This window comes from Brassica napus, chromosome C4 (assembly GCF_020379485.1).
Source record: "Brassica napus cultivar Da-Ae chromosome C4, Da-Ae, whole genome shotgun sequence".
Lineage (NCBI taxonomy): Eukaryota > Viridiplantae > Streptophyta > Magnoliopsida > Brassicales > Brassicaceae > Brassica > Brassica napus.
The window spans coordinates 38,977,242-38,993,119 of record NC_063447.1 but is presented as its reverse complement, the minus strand read 5'-3'; the positions used below and the strand labels follow the sequence as shown (position 1 = coordinate 38,993,119).

The following is a 15,878-nucleotide window of genomic DNA, read 5'->3' as shown; positions in this document are numbered from 1 at the left end:
TGTGAATGTTCATACAAGCCTAAATCTAGTAGATATTCTAACAAAGAGTGTACCTGGAAAGACATTGGAGAAGGCTCTAGTGTCTGTCAAGGTGCGCGAGTGATAGTCAGAAAGAGTTGGTCACTGCTGAGGAGCTCTGATTCGTTACCTCAGAGTGAAAATGAAAGGTGAGTTAGTCAAAGAGGTTTTGATTAATCCACAGAGGAATCGGAAAATAAGAGAAGATTGTGATCTTGGTTGTGACAAAGGGGTCTGGGATGTAATTACATGAGCTGAGTGTTACAGTGATTGATCAGATCGAAGGTCGTCGTGATTTTCTTGGAGGTTGAGAAGATATCGTTGGCGGAGTCGCAGAAAAAAAAAAGTGGAGATAAATAAAAGAACAGAGGGTTCGTTGATTCAGGTTCTTGGTTTCTGCGGAAGAGAGATAGAAGATGGAATTATCTTTGAGGTGGAGTTGATCTGATGTTTGTTCGATTAAGGAATCGAAAAGGAGAGGGACGAAGATGTTCGGTGATGGTTTCTGGTAGGTTACAAGGTAAGCTGTCTGAGAACTGAAGATTGTCGGATTACGCCAAGGTGGAGAATTGTGGGTTTTGTGGCTACATCCCGATCGTCTAATGGGCTTAAGTGTTTGGGCTTCTGAATTATTATTGGGCTGAAGCTGCAGGTTAAGCTCAGTTCGAGCTTATGTTATAAAGACGTCGTAGTTTAGTTGTAACGGAAGTAACATAACGTACTGATCTTGAAGGTTGATCAGAGCAGAGAGAGTAACGAGGGTGATCGTCTTCTCCGGTGATTCTCCGGCGAGCGCTGTGTTGCAGAGGCGTGACATGGTTGTTCGTGCTGAGCTCTTCTTCACCGCAAGATAAGATCCATATCCTGAAACAACAAGATTCGAAGTTAATGTTTGATAGAATCTTGTACGAACTTGTATTGTAAACTGCAATGAAAGCTTAGTGGATTGGAGAGCAGAGCCTCTCCCCCTGACGTAGCGAAAGCGAACTGGGCAAACAAAGTCTCTTTGCATTTTACGTTTAAGAATCGCATTCAATCACATACACGAAGTCTAAATCATATGAACACACATAGATCAAAGCGCAACAAAAAGGATAATGCGAAGAAATTAATGGCAAAATATCCTAAAGAAAGTAGCAAACGTCTACTTGCTACATGATTAAGGAGCGGTCGTTTACCTTTAACTCTCTTCTATCCATGATTTTCTTAATTTCCTCCATCATGCTTATACCACTCGTGTCGATATTGCCAACAGCTGTTTTATGTTTGACACACACATATACATAGTAAGCCTTTTGTTCTAAGACAACACTGTCACTATTGGGTCAGATAAAATCGAGTTATGTAATTAATTACCCGACATATCGAGTATAACATATTGTAAACTGTTTTCTCCTGATGTTTTGACCCTCTCTTCCTCTTCATCGACCCACCTTGTGATTCTGTGTAATGAATGGCAAACATAATTAATTCATAGGGCATCCTGCATCCTTGACATAAAAATATGAATTAGGGTTAAAGTTACCTCTCACGCAAGTAACCAGCGTTGACAAAGTAGATGGGAGCATCAATCTCTAAGATGAGAAGACCAGGAACGGTTCTTGAGTAAGGATACTGCTCATTGTTCCTATAAATCATGCTGTTTGGTATGTTTCCCTTCACCGCAGTCCTCGGCCTTGACACGAATAGCAACAACCTTGCTATTGATAGCCACCTTCATGACAGTTAACAATCACATTTTTAAAAGTATTTATATATATATATATATATATATATATATATCATTTTCTAATGAAGAGTACGTAATTTCCGCAATAAAGTATATACTTACTGCGATAACAAGTCCGATCTCTACACTACCGAATACTACCCCAAAGTAGGCGCTCATGCAGACGAGGAAATCAAATTTGTCGACTTTCCAGAGATGAATTGCAGCTTGGTAGTCAATGAGTCCTAGCATTGCAACCATGATGATGGAGGAGAGGACGACGAGTGGTGTGTAGTAGAAAAGAGGCGTGAGGAAGAGCAGTATGAACATAACCGCAATTGCCATCACTATATTCGACACGATGGTCTTGCAACCCGCGTTGAAGTTCACCGCCGATCTCGAAAACTGTCCTAATAGTGTGGTACGTCGTCATTATTATTGAAACACAATTATTTTCACATTACATATACTTAATGTGATAATTTAGAAGCCATATGTGATTGTGTGTATACCAGTTGTGAGGTAACAAGATGTGAGGGAACCAACGATGTTCATCATTCCAAACGCTATCATTTCTTTGTTTCCATCTATGCTGTAGTTCTTGAACATCGCAAAGCTTCTTCCCACAGCTACTCCTTCCTACATTTAGACATGAATTTTACTTAAATTTTGATTATTTTTTCATGATTCAACCTTAACAGCTGCTTATTATGATTTGTATACGTTGCATGTTTTTTGGTTAGTTTCTCAGCTTATCACTAAGCTGGAGGAGGCGTTATGTAGGCCTGGATTGTTCAAAACATGATTATTTCGTTTTCTCCCAAATGAACAAAAGAATGTTTGGTATTAAACTTACAGCGAGAGCTATGATCCCAGTAATGAGGCCAGTTTTGAGAGCTGTCGACATGTAAGGCGAAGTAAAGAAGAGATCAGACATGGACAGTGGATTCAGCCCTTTCTTAAGGTTCCCTATCTGCACAATCACACACCTTTTACTATAATTCCTCTCCATTTCGGATAATATTAAAAAGGCCAAAAATGCTCATGATCTCACTTCTTTTCCCACAATCTTTATTTATAAACTAAAATTTCTTGCATGTTGTATCTTTTCTAACCACAATGTTCTACCTACCGTTTCCCTTTTTAAGATTTCGGTTGATGTCTAGATTTTCAGTGAGATGTACGCATATATACTTTCTCTTAATAGATTATTTTTGTGGGGTTGTCATTGTAAAGTAAAGAGACTGAAAAATACCACTTGAACACCAATGTCGCTCAGGTAAAATTGTATAAAAACTTAACTATGAAAAATAATAAAGCACACTTTAAATAAATTTCATAGAAAAATGTATATAAAACAATTTTCTATTATATTATCTTAATATTATTAAAAAATAAAACTAATTATTAATAAAGTATTCATAGTAGTGTATAGCATAGTATAATCTATGTGATATTAAAATTATGTACTTATAAGAAACTATAAATACTTTAGTAACAGTAATTTTACTTTTATAATACAAACAAATAAATAGCTAAGTTCAAAAATAACAATTTATAAAAAAATGTAAATAGGAAATCAAATAATATTTTAATAATATTAATAAAAATATTTTTTACGAAATTCATCTTTTTCTTAAAAAATATTGCAAAATTAAATTAAATTATTAAATCAGATTCGCGCGTAGCGCGAGTAAAGAATGTAGTTTAATTAAAAGACTAACGGAAATGAAAGAACGCATGACGGAGATAACATCCGTGGCCTCTGTGGAATGTTTAAGTCCGAAAATACCCTTATGCCGTTGAAGACTCACCACCGTCGCTGCTCCTTCGTTTCGGTTTCTTTTGAATAATTATGAATGGTTATTATCTGTGGGTGTTGAATTAAGACAAACAAAACTTTGATACGCGCTTAAAAGTGCAGATTTGATTTTTGAATAAAAAATGTTAGTTGATATTTAGTACTATTTTCTTAATTTTGATCTATATATTTATGTTATTAAAATAACTATATACGTGTCCTTAATTTTATTCTTTTTTTAAACAGTCCTAGATTTTATTCAGTTTTACGTTTTTAACTTTTTTATATCTGATATGAACCCTAACCGAACCAGTAATCTTGATGATCTGCACGAGAAAAAGAAGGTGGACCGGTCAAATATGAATGAATGCTAGTTTTTTAGAAAAGTATAAGATATAATTAAGTACTAGATTTTGATCCGCGCTTTCAAAACGCGGATTTATTTTTTTTTTTTTTCAATTGACAAATATTTAGCGTCATATTTCATATATTTGTATTTTATTTTATTAAAGACTTAAACTTTTTATCTTTCTTTATCGTGTTTCATTTTAAATGACTATTTATGTTTAAAAAATTAAACTGTATTTCTTTAATGAATTAAGTTGGTATAACTCTGATAAATTAATTTTATTATATGGTTAATATTTTTAATAAAAATAATTATATACTTTTAATAAAGATTTATACTTTTCAATGAAAAAATCAATTTTTTTTATGAATACTTAAATTATATTAAGAAAAGAAAAAAATAATTAAGAATGGTTGGAAAAAAATTATTTGAACTTGGACTCAATGGCCCAAAAGAAAAAAAAAATGTGAGAATTGGATCTGATTTCTTAATCGGCTCAAATGGCCCAAGAGAGATCTGATGTGGACAGTGGGCTTGATCCAAAAAATGGCCCAATATAGATGTGTTATTAATATTACTTGATTGCCCTTAATGAAACATGCAATGTTAGTAAAGAAAATGGCAGGCTAAGGTAAAAAGGACAATAGGATCATGCTTTAATAGTATAGATTCAAATGATATACACCTTTTGGACCGGATATTTACTAAACTACAGATAGTATAAGAGAGGGAGTATTAATGTTTTATAAGGAATGTAATATTAATGTTGTATAAGGAAGATAATAAGTTATTAATTAATCTATAAAATAAGGGAAGAAGTATTAGTGATTTTTTGTTGGTTTAACTTTGTAAATTATAATAGAGTAGTGTATTTAATTTAAAAACTTACAAAGTCTCGTACATTGTTTATGTTTTAATAAGAGAGATATATCCTATCCAACCCAAAAGTAACTGATCATCCAAAACAAAATTATATTCTAATATGATTTTCATATGTTTATAGTTAAAAATACTCATCAAATTTGAATTTCCATAATTTTGAATCCATAAGTTTCTGATATTTTAATAAACTATGTTTTTAATTTGTCTGTCCGTGCGGACATAATAATATTACAAATATTTTGAAAATAGATGTATTATCAATTCAAAAACCATTAAAATAATTTATTGTTCATGCATTCAAAATATTTGATAATAATCTAAACAACAAACAATTTATAGAAAACAAAATTTTGCATCATAAATAAGTACTTTTTATTACGTTAAATACTCATGAGTTTGAATATTTAGTAACAAATTAAATATCAAATTCTTTATACATGAAATTTAATTATAACAAAATTTTCTTTTATTGCATAAAATAAATTTTAAAATACTCATATATACATATATTATATACAAACTATATACATGGGTTTATCTTCTACTTTTTTTTAATTTTAAAAATTTATGATGTAAAAAGAATTTCTTCTCTGATGCAATATAAACTATTTTAGATAATGATTATTATCGAATAAATGAAATTTTTTTTAATTTAATTATATATTACAAATCTAGTTAATCTGATCAAAAGTGATAAAGAATTTAGTCGCTATAACTCTCGGTGTGAAAAATATCAAATATTTGATATATCACAAAAAAAATTCATTATAATAAAATATATTATATTTCATAAAATAAATTAAAAACATTCATGTATACATAAGTTATATATATAATATAGAGATATTTTATTTTAAAATTATATCAGGCAAAATAATCTTTTGGATACCACAATATAAACTATTTTGGATAATGATAATTATCAAATTAATAAAATTTTGTTATTAATTTATGGTCAACAAATCTAATTATTCTCATTACGGATAGAAAAAACTTTAGTTACTTTAATTTCTAACGCGAGTATTCATAGAAAAAATAATAATTTGCAAATATAATCCCCTATATATTAAAAGATAATCATTACAACATTTAACTTTAACATGTGTCATCAGCTTCTTAAAATTTCTAGAGAAATATGTTGGTACATTAAACATATATTATATACTTCGTATTAAACTAACCATAAAATTAATTAACAATCTACAATTATTATTTTTCCTTCTTTCTTTAAATAAAAGATACGACGATACAAGTTTGGGTATTCTCAAACATCCCATCGAATCCAGCTGTTTTCCCTAATCCTTCACTTTTCGCGAATATGGATCATTTGTTTTGGAGAGTTCTTCCACAAATGCATGATCATCAATTTGCTTGGATATTATGGTACATTTGGAAAGGAAGAAATAATAAAGCTTTTAGTAATATATATATTGATCCTAGGGACATTTTAAAATTGGCAGAAACGAAATCTCTATTGTGGACTGAAGCACATGTTTCATTGGCACAAAGGGTTCCCCAAAATATAGAGGTCGAGGCTACTAACCTATCAATCATTCCAGGTAGATGATGCTTTACAGATGGGTCATGGAAAGATCAGGAGATGTTTTCGGTACAAGGATGGTATAGTATTTTGGAAGGTTGTGATGATGGTTTTGATGGTTTGATGGGCGCAAGGAACATAAGGGCGTGTCTGTCACCACTTCACGCGGAAGTGGAAGTGTTTATTTGGGCAATAGAATGTATGCGAAATTTACGTTAGTTTCAGGTCACATTTGCAACAGATTGTTCTCAATTGGTGAAGATTGTTTCAGAACCAGAAGAATTGTCAGCTTTTACAAGTTATTTAGAAGATATCAAAATCCTGAAAGAAAGTTTCAACAACTCGAACATCATTCATGTACCCAGAACACATAATACACAAGCGGATTGTCTTGCACGCAGTGCCAGGAAGCAACCGTCTTTTGTCGTTCACATGGATGCAGAGTTACCGGTTTGGTTTGCAGAGTCTTAGGAGTCTGTTTATGCTGATGACAAAAAAAAACTACGAAATTACCAAAAGTGAATAAAATATATATTTGACAATTAATGATTTTAATAATAAAGATTTGATAACAATTTACATATCTTATATTATTTTATAGTTATATTATTAGAATAAATTAAACAATCATATTAACCATATAATAAAATTTTAGATTTTTCCATATATTTCATATTTTGAATTTTTAAAAACGACTATAAATTAAGAAAATCGTTAAAAGCCTCACACTAAAAATGTTATGATCTATAGTTTAAAATATTTGTTATAATAAAATACAAATGATCTGTATGAGTAAAAATCACATTTAATAGATATTCAAGTTAATATATACATACGGCTTCTGATATGATATAATTATGGTTGAATAGACGAAGTTAATATTCAATAATTATTAGAATATATACATTTCATTCCGCGCATGTGCGCAGATAATTACCTATTACAGATATATTATGCATTATATGAAATTAACTTTAGTTCTCCTGTATCTGTCTTTTCAATTATTATTTAAGGAAATATATCTTTATATATAAAAAAAGGGTTTGAATCACTCCTAGAAGGTCCACGTCGGATGCCACATCATCAATTCGTTCACCCGCGTGCCGACACGTGTCCCCATTTAATGAAACGTAGGGCTTTGTGTTTTGTTTTTCGTATGAGCTTAAATTTGGGCTTACCCTCATCTATTGTTCGCGGCCCATCGAACACCTAACTATGCGGAAACCCTAACTCGAGATGGTGAACGCGTTTGTGTTCTTCGTATCCCTTCGATCGGCGGAGAGGGTGACGATCCAGTTACGTAACGGGGATGTTGTGATTACTCTGTCTTTAATCTTATTGTCTTTAATCTCATTAATCAGACGCGCACTACGATGTTTTCAGATGCTTTGCGCAGTCGGCGATTTCGGTATAAATAGTTTCGTACCTCTCTTCTGCGAATCACGATCTCGAAATCTCTCTGCAACTCATCTCTCTTATACTCGGGAGTGATCTAACGTTTTTTGTTTCTTCTATATACTGATTGTTCCGAGTTATTATTCTCCGGCGTACTGTTATTATTTTCCGGTGAACTTTATTCCGTTTATTAGCACTGATAGTTTTTTCTAGTGAACTTTTTTCTGTGAACTTTTTTCTGTTATCTTCACTGTTACGCAACCAGAAAGGAGCTACTCTGTCAAACAACTGTTATAGAAACCAGACATCTTCTCTAAATCAACAGATCAATTCAGTTTCAATCAAAAAAGTTGCAGCCTCATTACTTTTTCCGTATTAAAGTCGAGTATGCAGTTTTTTGTTGCTACTTTCATGGTATCACTGCTACTCTGTCCAGTTTTGTCAATCTGATATTTTTTCTGATTATCTGATAATGGTTTCTCTTGCTGATTCCAGGCCTTGAATAAAGAAAAAGGTCCACTGCCATCCTTCAAACCTGCCAAATCCGGAGGTGGAACGCAGAAGAAGGTAACCTCCTATCAAATCTCATCTTCTCTTAAATCATTTTTTTTGCTTACGTTGTTCTTTCCTTTTCTTGATTTGACATAAATGGAGCTAAGGAAAGAAAAACCAGAAAGTGAACAACTGTTTCTCTTCGATGACAAGCTTCGATCTGAAGCCCCTATGTTCAAATTGACCAAGCCTTCTATTCTCGCTGACCGTCTTCTTCGTGTAAGTTACTATATCCACTTTTTAAAGATTCCAACTTTTCAGCTCTTACATCGTGTGTGTGTGTTATTTTCTAGCTTTGAAAAGCTAATTCAATGGGTTTGGATAGTTATCCTTATCTTTTGTATAAGTTAATGGTTCTCTTTGATGGGTTTGAATATCAAGTATCAGGTTGTTCTTCGACGGCTGAAGCATAGAGGTATATGGGGAAGAAAGAGGAAGCGAGAGAACAAAGGGTACTTGCCCAACATGAAAACATCTAAACGCATGTCTATGGCTCTTTACATTGTATGTTTATGCCTCTTTACATTATCAGTACCTTTATATTGAACTTGAAGCTAGAATATCGTTATCTCACAAGAAGCTGCTGTTACAGGTCAATTACTTCCCATCAGGAATGACCCGGTTCATCATGCTGAGAAGTATCCAACTCCACCTGCAGTCTACTCTGGGAAACATGGGTCAGTTAGCATATTAAACCTGTATTCTTCAACATTGCCACCTCTCACCAGGTACTTACATCTCCTTGACGAACAGGTGCTTCTGGTAAACACCCACCGTTTCAGTCAACATTATTTCGTTTGCACTGTAACATACTATTGGACTCAACTGTTCTGTTAAATTTGAAGTGGAGATTGCACCACAAAACATTACTCAGACAATTCCTTCAACGTCATTTACAGCCGTGACACCATTCTGCACATCCAAGTACCTAAGCTTTATCTCCATGTTTCATGTTGGAAGTTTATCAGTGAATGATTCTCTCTCTCTTTCTCTCTCTCTCTCTCATTTGTTTTGGTTATGTAACAGTGAATATTGTTGGAGGATGGAAAGTGAAGCCGGAGAGAAGTGCTTCGGGTGTACAGCCAGTTTGTTGATAGTTATACGGAAACGATAAACGATATATAAAGTAAAAATAATTAAAATGTCAATTATATATTTAAATATAGTTTTATACTATGATGATCTGCAATGATTCGTATATTAATATATCTTTTGTTAAACTTTGATTAAACCCACAATTTTTAGTTTGTTCCCATTTTTCTTTTTTAACTGCCATGGATATTTTTCTGAGTTTTAATAATTATACTTTCACATTAATCTAACATTCTCATAATTCTTGACATTATCTATTGGTCTATAATTTTGTGGATTTAAATTATTGTAATTATTGTAAATGACATACACTCAGAATCTCCACTATTAGAGTAAACCAAAATTTAGAGAAAAAAGGCCTAACAAATATAATATAATATATATATACATATATATATATATACTATTATTATTATACACGATTTGGAATTGAAAATTCTGGAGTTCAGCTTAATAAAACACAGCTTATTCTAAGCAGGTTTAGGGTTAAAAATGCATTAATACAAATTTTCCTCCCATAATAATAAATTTGTCTCATCCAATCTAAATCATTTGTTTTTGTTGATAAAAAAGTTAATAATGTAAGTTCAAAACAATATGTATAGTTTTATAGTACGATGATCTCAAATAATTATGTCCCGTATCGGACCTAACTCTAAAATAAATTTTAAATAAAACAATATTTTATCCACAAATAATGTTTTGTTACTTTCATTATATGTTTGTCTATAACTTTACAAATAATTTTTGTTTATATTAGCTCAACAAAAAATCGTATTTGAAAAAACACGCACTACAAGAAAACAACGGTATTCCGAGGAAATTCCGAGGAAACACAAAATTGGGTTTCCTCGGAATATACCGACGGAATTCCGAGGAAATATCAATCCGTCGGAATATTCCGAGGAAATTCCGAGGAAAAATGGGCTCCTCGGAAAAAACCGATGAATTCCGAGGAAATATTATAGCCGTTGGAGAGCCGTTGGGGGATTTTACAAAATTCCGAGGAAATTTCGATGAACTAGACTTTTCCGTCGGAATTCCGTCGGAATTTCCTCGGTCTGTCGGCAGGATTTAAACTATAAATACAAGCACTCCTCTTCCTCTTCATTCACTCCATATCTTCATCCTCCCTCTTACTCTATTTACACACAAATTTGATTCATAAAAAATATGTCTTCTTCAAATTATTTTCGTTCTTGGATCGATCGACCTCATTTGGATCCGAACAAGAGATTGCTTACGGAAGAATACCAACGAGGTATAACCGAATTCATGGGGTTAGTTCACCAACAACCGGAAGAAAAAACAGATATGTTAAGATGTCCTTGCTCTAATTGTAAAAATAGAAAGGTTATTAAAGAGTGGGATGTTTGGACTCATCTATATTTGAGTGGGTTTACACGAAGTTACAAAATTTGGTATCATCATGGGGAAACTGATTATGAACATGGTAGTACTAGCGAACCTCAGCCAGCGGTTAGATTAGAAGAACCAATTAGAACGGATGTAGATTATGGTGTAGGTACTGAGCAGATGGTAAATGATCATTTTAGAGGGGAAGATTTACCCAATGCAGAAGCTAGGAGATTTTATGATATAGAAAAATCAAGGGGAATAGAGCCCAAAATTGTTCAAATCGGATGATTATAGAGAGAGAAAGGGGGGGGGGCGAATTATAGGGGAAATCGGAGGGGATGAGAGTTCTGAGGTTTAGATCCAAAAAAGGTCGGGTTTTGCCTTATAATTCCGTTTTCCGCACACGCATCGATCGATGCATTTTTGAACAAATACGGATCGATCGATCACATTCTTACGCTTTGGTCCATCTTAGTGATTGATCGATCCGTTTTTGGACATATATCCATCGATCGATCCGTTTATAAAAAAACTTACAAGATTTTCCGACGACATTCCGAGGAACATTTGAGATTCTCGATCGATCGATGGGATAATCTCATCGATTGATCACATTCTTACGGTCCGGTCCATCTTAGTGATCGATCGATGCGTTTTTGGACATATATCCATCGATCGATCCGTTTATAAAAAAACTTACAAGATTTTCCGACGACATTACGAGGAATATTTGAGATTCTCAATCGATCGATGGGATAATCTCATCGATCGATCACATTTTTACGGTCCGGTCCATCTTAGTGATCGATCGATGCGTTTGTGGACATATATCCATCGATCGATCCGTTTATAAAACAATTTACAAGATTTTCCGAGGACATTTCGAGGAACATTTGAGATTCTCGATCGATCGATGGGATAATCTCATCGATCGATCACATTCTTACAGTCCGGTGCATCTTAGTGATCGATCGATCCGTTTTTGGACATATATCCATCGATCGATCCTTTTATAAAAAAAAACGTATTGAAACCCCAAACACTGGTTCCTTGGAATTTCCTCGGAATATTCCGAGGCAATTCCGAGGAAGAAGAGGGTTTCCTCGGAATTCCCTCGGAATAATCCGAGGAAATTCCGAGGAAATAGGGTTTTTAAACCGAAAACAACGTTTTGCGGTTTGAATAACACCTATATAACCCTTATTAAGTGTCTTACGTTCATTATGAACTCAAATATTTGTTTCTTACCGTATAATTAACACTTTTCCGATTGTATGAACGAAATCCAACAACATAAGAGAAACAATTATACCTTTTAATGAACGGTAAAGGGAATACTTTCAATTAGTTTTGAAATTTGTTATTTCATGGTTTATGCTCATCTATACAAAGAATCCTCAATGGTATGCATTACAATTGTATAAGAAATGAAATACGGCAAAAAAAATTGATGTTTTGAAACCCCAAACACTAGTTCCTCGGTATTTCCTAGGAATATTCCGAGGAAATTCCGACTGATATTTTACTATCCGTCGGAATTTCTTCGGAATATTTTCATTTTACCGGGCAAATATTTCGCGAAAATTGAAATTAGAATTCTGACGGAATTCCGACGGATAATGTCCGTCGGACCCTAGGTTTTATAACCACGAGCCCCTTCTTCTTCCCCATTTCTCTCTTCTTCCTCTGCGCGACTCCTCTCTTCTCTCCGGTGATTTCCCCCTGAAATCCGACGATATCTCCGGCGATCTCCCCCTTCTCTTACACAAATCATGTAAGGACCATATCTCACTCTCTTAGGTTCTATTTGTTAGGTTTTTGTGTAGTTTTGATAGATTTTTGTTTGGGTGATTGGTTAGGATTGTGATTTGGTTGTATAATAGGTTTAGAATTATGATTTGGTTGAATAATTTGTTTTGTTGAATTGATTTAGAATTTTTTTTATAATTTATTTATTTTTTTTGTATTTATAAAATCGATTTTTGTATATAAAATCGATTTTTGTATTTTACAAATCGATTTTTCTATATAAATTCGATTTTTTGGATTTTACAAAAAATATTTTGTATATAAATTGTATTTTTTGGATTTACAAAACATTTTAAATATCTATAAAACTTTTTTTGTGATTAAAAACTATTATTTGGGATTTAAAAATATTTTTAATATATATATATATATATATATTATTAAAACTATTTTTTTGTAATTATTAAACTATTTTTATTTATTAAAACTATTTTTTTGTTTATTAGAACTATTTTTATATATTTATTAAATATTTTTAATATATATATAAATCTTTTTTTGTGATTAAATTATTTAGGATTTTTTTTAAAAAAAATTAATTTATATATTTCTCTATTTATTAAATATTTTTTTTTAATTTACAGGTCTCATGATGATCATACCCGGCCTCGACAGCATCGTGGTCGTGGTGGTACGGGAAGCCAGTCTCGGGATTCTAGCCATTTTCAGGATTCCCCTTCGCCCCACAGCTCCAACCATACATCTCCCTCTGCTGCACCCGCTCCTGCTCCTCTCGCTCCCGCTGCTGCATCTGCTCCTGTTCCTCCGGGTCCTCCGGGAGTGATGCGTGTTGCGGAGTTGGTTCAACAGCCCGGTCGTGACCATCTTCCGTATCTCACTCCGTATCCACATGGACGGGGTCAAATGATGGAGATGATGCAGAGGATGTACCCGAACGAGGTGTTCCCGGACGTGCCAGACCCGTAGTTTTTTTTTTTCCAAAAACTCGGAATGTGTTTATTTTTATTTGTGAAACTTTGAATATTAATTAATATGATTTCAATTTTAATTTTAATTTCATATTTTCGAATTTAAATTTCAGAAATTTTATTTTTTTTAAAAAATTAATATTTTTTACTTTCCGAGGAAATTAATTATATTTTTTACTCGATCGATCGATGAGTTTTTGGACATAAATCCATCGATCGATCTGTTTACAAAAAAACGTTCGGAATATACCGTCGGTATATTCCTATCGATCGATGTATGTATATATGTCCAAAAACGCATCGATCGATGAACGTCCGAGGAAATATCCCGACAAAGTTCTCCCTCGGTATATTCCGAGGACATTTCCGACAAACTAATGATCCCGGAATTTCCTCGGAAGTTTGTTTCCTCGGAATTCCGTCAGAAAATTCCGAGGGATTTCCGAGGAAAGAAGAAATTCCCAGGAATTATTTCCGACGACTTGTTTTGTCGGTATGTCGTCGGAATAACGATATTCCGACGAAATTCCGACGATTTTTTCCCTCAGAATCCTTGTTGTTTTCTTGTAGTGACGTCTGTTTTTTTTGATTAAGTGGATTTTGAATGTTGAATTTTAGTTTCATTTAGCCTCAGTATTTTTGCTTAGCTGTGGAAACCAAATTTCGTTTGAACTTATAACAAAATTTAATAATAATTATTCACTTATTGGAAAAACTTAAAAAGATTGTATGAATAAGGAATATAAATATAATTACAATGCTGTTGTGTAAATTATTCTTTAGAGTTTTTTAAACTAAAAAGGTTAGAGAAACCTTTATGATAGTTCAGAAAATTTATCCAATTGTTTTTAAAATACTAACATGTATTTATCTCCATAATATATGAATTTCAAACATGGAAAATAATTAACTCGAATTTAAAATTTACTTCTTAATAGTTTTTAAATGTAATTAAAATTAGGATTAAAATGTCTTACCAGTTATACATATTAAAAAGGGTAGTTTTTAAAAAGAAAAAAAGTAATTTGAAAATTTAAATAATAAATAGGGTATTTATCAAATTATCTCTTTTAATGCGTATTTTGATTTTTAATTAGATTCCATATTGGATTCTATCGGCCTTTGACAAGAAATACTTAAATATATGCAAAGTAATAGATGTTGATTGTTTGTGGTTTTTGAAACAGTATGGTTTTTGTTTTTCTAAAGACTACTTTTTTACCAATCAAGTTTTTTAGAAAATAGATTCCCTAAATTGTAGGGAAACCAGATTTTGAAAATAATTATCACTTCTTAACAAAAACCAAAATCCATATTTCCTTGGCTTTTCAACAATGTACTTGAGTTTACTTTTTTTATTCTTTTCTTTTGTTAAAATTAATGCATTAATAATAGCATAGTAATCTCAATATAAATAAACGGATCAAACATCTGTAGTTGAATAAATATAATTTATCTGACATCTAAAACCTAAAAGGAAAAATATATTTATATTTGTTAAATTTTGAAGCCTAGTTTAGGTAAACTATTTAATAATGTTTAACTAATATTTACCATAGACTATAATTTTAGAAAATATAACTGAAGTTGCTGTAAAGTTATAAGTACTATATGTTTATTGCACTATATATATATATATATTTTTTTTGAACTTTAGATATTAATAATTAAATTACATAAATTTATATACTTATCATAGTGTTAAAATATATTTAAATTTTGTTTATTTTTTTTAAATAAAAATGAACTATTTTATGTGGTAATATTTTGTATTATTTATTATTTTCTGAGTGAATAATATATTGTATCAAATATTTTTTTTATTTAATCAACTTTAACATTAGATCTAATATAATAACTTAAATATAGTAAAAATTTCAAAAACTAAAATTAAAATACAATGCACCATTCATGTTTTTCAAAATCTAAAATTTACCAAAAATAAATTTTATATATAAGAACAAAATTTTCATACTTGTAAAATAAATAGAATATCTTTTGATGTTAATAATAAAAAATAAAAGAAATTTTAAAAATCTTTCAATAAGAAATTTTATTTTAAAAGTTACTATTTAATTAATTTCTATAGAAATTATTTATACAGAAAATAAATAACCTCATAAATATATGTTTAAAAATTATTTTAGAAAACAAATTTCATCGAATGTACGATATTAGTTTTAAATTTGTAGTATTTGAGATAAAATATGGAAGGCATTCGAGATTAAATTATTTTTAATATGTGCACGATAGTATTATTTTGTATTTACAGTTTTTGTTTTAAAATTATCGTATTAGTTAAATTTATTTGTGTTTTAATGAAAATATATCATATTTTATTATTTCATAACAGATATTTTATTTTTAATAATATTTTTATTAACTTTTTTAAAAAAAATTAAAAACTAAAAACTAAAAACCAAAATCTAAAACAACCATTCAAG

General features: G+C 31.4%; 1 protein-coding gene and 1 long non-coding RNA gene across 3 annotated transcripts; one reads left to right on the top strand and one right to left on the bottom strand.

Annotated features, from left to right (window-relative positions):
- Positions 1–688: 688 nt before the first annotated feature.
- On the bottom strand, positions 689–2,738 carry LOC125586065 (sulfate transporter 3.1-like). The gene is made up of 6 exons (XM_048755861.1): positions 2,583–2,738; positions 2,239–2,365; positions 1,821–2,136; positions 1,544–1,732; positions 1,375–1,460; positions 689–882 (listed from the first exon to the last, which is right to left on the bottom strand). Exons 1-6 carry the CDS (start codon positions 2,736–2,738, stop codon positions 689–691), a joined length of 1,068 nt encoding a protein of 355 aa, XP_048611818.1.
- A 1,566-nt stretch (positions 2,739–4,304) lies between these two features.
- Positions 4,305–9,483, top strand: LOC125585341. Of its 2 annotated transcripts, XR_007322265.1 has the most exons (5): positions 4,305–8,107; positions 8,189–8,464; positions 8,627–8,922; positions 8,999–9,169; positions 9,272–9,483. It is a non-coding gene; the product is annotated as an uncharacterized LOC125585341 (long non-coding RNA). The 2 variants fall into 2 exon arrangements; XR_007322264.1 differs by having other exon boundaries at positions 8,189–8,922.
- Positions 9,484–15,878: the final 6,395 nt, after the last annotated feature.